Source organism: Trichechus manatus, unplaced genomic scaffold (assembly GCF_000243295.1).
Source record: "Trichechus manatus latirostris isolate Lorelei unplaced genomic scaffold, TriManLat1.0 scaffold00001, whole genome shotgun sequence".
Taxonomy (NCBI): domain Eukaryota; kingdom Metazoa; phylum Chordata; class Mammalia; order Sirenia; family Trichechidae; genus Trichechus; species Trichechus manatus.
The window spans coordinates 22159073-22162824 of NW_004443937.1; the positions used below are offsets into that span (position 1 = coordinate 22159073).

At 54.9% G+C, this 3752-nt stretch overlaps 1 protein-coding gene across 1 annotated transcript; it reads right to left on the reverse strand.

Moving 5' to 3' along the window:
• Positions 1 to 910: 910 nt before the first annotated feature.
• On the reverse strand, positions 911 to 3289 carry POMGNT2 (protein O-linked mannose N-acetylglucosaminyltransferase 2 (beta 1,4-)). The gene has a single exon (XM_004368438.3). It carries the CDS (start codon positions 3130 to 3132, stop codon positions 1390 to 1392), a length of 1743 nt encoding a protein of 580 aa, XP_004368495.1. The 5' UTR covers positions 3133 to 3289; the 3' UTR covers positions 911 to 1389.
• Between the last annotated feature and the right edge of the window lie 463 nt (positions 3290 to 3752).

Below are 3752 nucleotides of genomic sequence, written 5' to 3' on the forward strand. Positions count from 1 at the left end.
CCCTAACTGATAAACTACGTCTGGACTGGAAGGGCAATGAATGATACAGTAGAAAGTCGTAGCTTTAGGCTTCCCTGAGCGCTATGACTCTCAAAAGGGCATGTCCCTTGAGCGGCCCTGGGAACTCTGATTGTAGGTTGTTATAGGAGATACTGTCTTCAGTGGGGTACGGGGTTTCTAAGCCAAAGTAGCTCCCACAACTACTGATGTGGATCTCATCACCGCACACTTAAGCAGTCATCTGGGGGAAGAGGGTAAGAGAACAGGCCCCGGGCTGATGTGAGGACTCCCCCTGTGGAAGAAAACTGCTTGACACTGCCCTGCTGGCAGGCTGTGCATCCTGTCCTACATCCTTCTAAGTGAATCTGACGCCAAGTGTGGCCTATCAGGTCTTGCGAGTCTGAATGTCTAGTTGAGCATAAGAGCCCCTGGTGGACACTGCTCTCCCTCACCAGAGACCTCGCCCACCTACTTCCACTTCTAGGCTTCTCTCCCACTTAGATGGAAACGTGGTATTAATCCAGCCTGTCAAGATGAAACCCAAACAGCCTGCCTTGCTTCACGGTCCTTGACGCTTACCTGATGTCACAACTCCTTGGTTGTCAACCAGAATTAAAGGGTATTTGGGTATTGGCTAGGAATCCTTGGGTGGTGGAAATGGTAAAGTGCTTGGCTGCTAACCGACAGGTGGGCAGTTCGAACCCACCCAGAGATGCCTTAGAACAACATTCTGGTGATCCGCTTCCGAAAGGTAATAGCCATTGAAAACCCTATGGAGCTCAGTTCTACTCTGAAACATGAGGTCGCCATGAGTCAGAATCGACTCGACAGCAACTGGTTTGGTTTTTTTTCAGTTTGGGTACTGACTACCAGGCCGACTTCCCATCCTCCAAAGAAGACTTGACCAAGATGTTTATAACCATTTAATGAATGTTCCAAATGCACCCTCCACTAGGCTACAGGTGAATTTCATAATGATGGAAGCTGATGAACCACCCACTCGAGATACCACATGATTAATTACTCAGTTTCCAGAAACCTGGATACCAACCAGAAGGACTCAGTAGGAAAAAGCATGATCACTTAGCCAAAGAGGCTCCCTGGGCTTCTTCCTCTCCTTCTTCTCTCTCCCCACTAAGGAACTTATGCGGGTGTATTGATGCTTAGGGGGGTAGAAAGATGGCAGAGGGTCCCATCTCACCAGTGTAAAGAGGAGTGCCGTGAACACCACACCCCAGATGCAAAAGAAGACACTGAGGCACAGGCCTGGGTCAGGCCGTCTCAATAAATAAATAAATAATTCTCAGAAGCCACCATAGTGGGGCTAGTGGGCCCAGGAGCACTGAGCTGGAGGAGCCACCCTTCCAAGGCCTGGCCACGGCCCGCTCACTACGTGCTGCAAACCAGCACATCTGCAAAGGGTCCCAGGAGGTTCTTGTTGAAGATGCAGCGGACCCACACCAGGTAGGTAGTGAAGGGCTTGATGTTGTCAGTGAAAGTGTGGTTCTGCAGGGCCAGGATGTAAGGCACGTAGGTGTTCTCTCCCTGCTCCTGGAGCCACACCTCATACTTTACTTCCCTCACCTTCAGGTACTTGAGGTTCCATGGGATCTGCCAGGAGACGGTAAGGCGGGCCTCAGAGGCGCCCTGCACTGATGCTTGGCATCGCGCCTCCCGCACCTTGCCCGGGTATAGGCCAACTGTCCACTTCTGCTTCCGTGGCCCAGGCCGGCCCTTCACCACACGCCGAATGGTTTGGATGAGGGACAGGACGTCCACCTTGGTGTCCTGGTAGATTCTGAAGAGCCACTCGGGGTTTCGGCAACAGAGATGCCGTGGGACCTCACGGCTTTGTAGGATACGAGCCTGCTCGGCCCGGTCCAGGTGGGCGATGCCCCCCTGGTCCCAGGGCCGCTCAGGGTGTGTGACTGTGTTCTCTGGCACCGTGTTCTGCCAGGCTACGTACTGGAGGTCCATACCGGGTAGCATGGCCAGAGTCTTATAGGGGGTGTAGTGGTCGGGATTGACTGCATATGGAAAGAGCTCAACCACGGTCGCCCCCCGGGGCAGGAAGAGGGCGGTGACCAGCTGGGCCCCATGCATGCTGACCAGCATGGAGGCACTGCTGACCAGCCGTACAACATCTGCAAAGGCATGGTCCTCCAGGGACACTGTCACTGTCTTCATCTGGAACTCCTGGGCCAGCGCCAGCAGTAGCTCTGCCTCATTCAGGATGAGTCTGTTCTGGGTACGGCTGAAGACCAGAATGTACTCCTCTCCTAGGGGGGCCCCTGTATTGCTCACATTCAGCTTGTCTCTCATGAATCGTGCAAACTGCCGGATCTCATTGCCTGAGATGAGGATGTTGGCCTTTGGGCCCTGGGGCTGGACAAAGCCGTACTGGTACCAGGTAGTGATCTTGGAGAGGCCCACAAAAGCATGAGAGAAGCACAGCAGCCTGCCGAGCGTCTTTAGCTGTGCCCGCAGGAGCGGCTGCTTGGGGCTGAGAAGCTTGTAGAGGTCAAAGTGTGCCCCCTCGCCCCAGCCCTCCATGAAGAAGAGCCGGGCCTCGTGGGCCAGGCCGGGGAACTGCTGCAGGGTGTAGAAGAGAGGCAGCAGGTCGTCGTGGAAGACGTGCATGAGGTTGTCAGGGTTGAAGCGGTTGGCGATGAGGGCCACGTCAGGCACGAACACCGGCTTGGGCATGAAGCGCAGGGTGGCGGCAGGCAGCTCCACAAAATTGAAATACTGGGTATTGTGGTCTTCCACAGTGGACAGGTCGAGCAGGGCAGGCTGGAAGCGCCGTGAGCCCAGGTTGGGCAGCATAACAGAGGTGTTGCCATGGAAGAAGATGAACTCCTCGGCCTCATTGGAATAGCAGAGCCACTTGAAGCGGCAGATGCGGTCGGTGTGCGTGCGACCCGTGCACACCATGTGTGTGCCGCCCTCCATCAGGATCTGCAGTGCCTTCGGGTAGTCAATCCTCAGCGCTGGGGCTGGCTCGGGGGCCTGTCGGCTGAGGGCCAGCTCCTCCTCCAGAGTGGACGCATGCTCGCGCAGCCGCACATGCTTCCACAGGACTGCCGCCAGCACCGACACCAGGAGGGCATTGAGCACCGCCGAGAGGTGCATCCTAACGCCACAGTGGGGCCCTGGTGAGACGACGGCTACTGGGGGGTGCCACAGGCCTGGTGGGCTTCACGCATCCCCATGGAAAACCTGAGGACCAGCCAAGGCCTGAAGAAGAAGAAAAGAAAAAGAAAAAGAAGAAGTGTTGGTATAGTCTGTCTGGAGTCTTTACAAGCTCCTACTATGTGCCAGTGATGGTTCAGTGGCAGAATTCTTGCCTTCCACGCGGGAAGGCTGGGTTCAATTTCTGGCCAATGCACCTCACGCGCACCCACCACCCATCTGTCAGTGGAGGCCTACGTGTTGCTATGATGCTGAACAGGTTCCAGTGGAGCTCCCAGACTAAGATGGCCTAGGACGAAAGGCCTGGCAATCTACTTCCAAAAATCAACCACTGAAAATCAATCACAACGTTCTGATCCTCAACCAATCACGGGGATGGTACAGGACCGGGTACTGTTTCATTCTGTTGTGCGTGGGGTTGCCATGATTGGGGGCCAACTTGATGGCAGCTAACAACAATGTGCTAGGCTCTGTATACCTGATACAACACTGGTGTTTTACACGTTGGTAAGTACGGCAGATCAGACCTTTGTTTAAACAGTATTCAGTCCCTCCCCTCA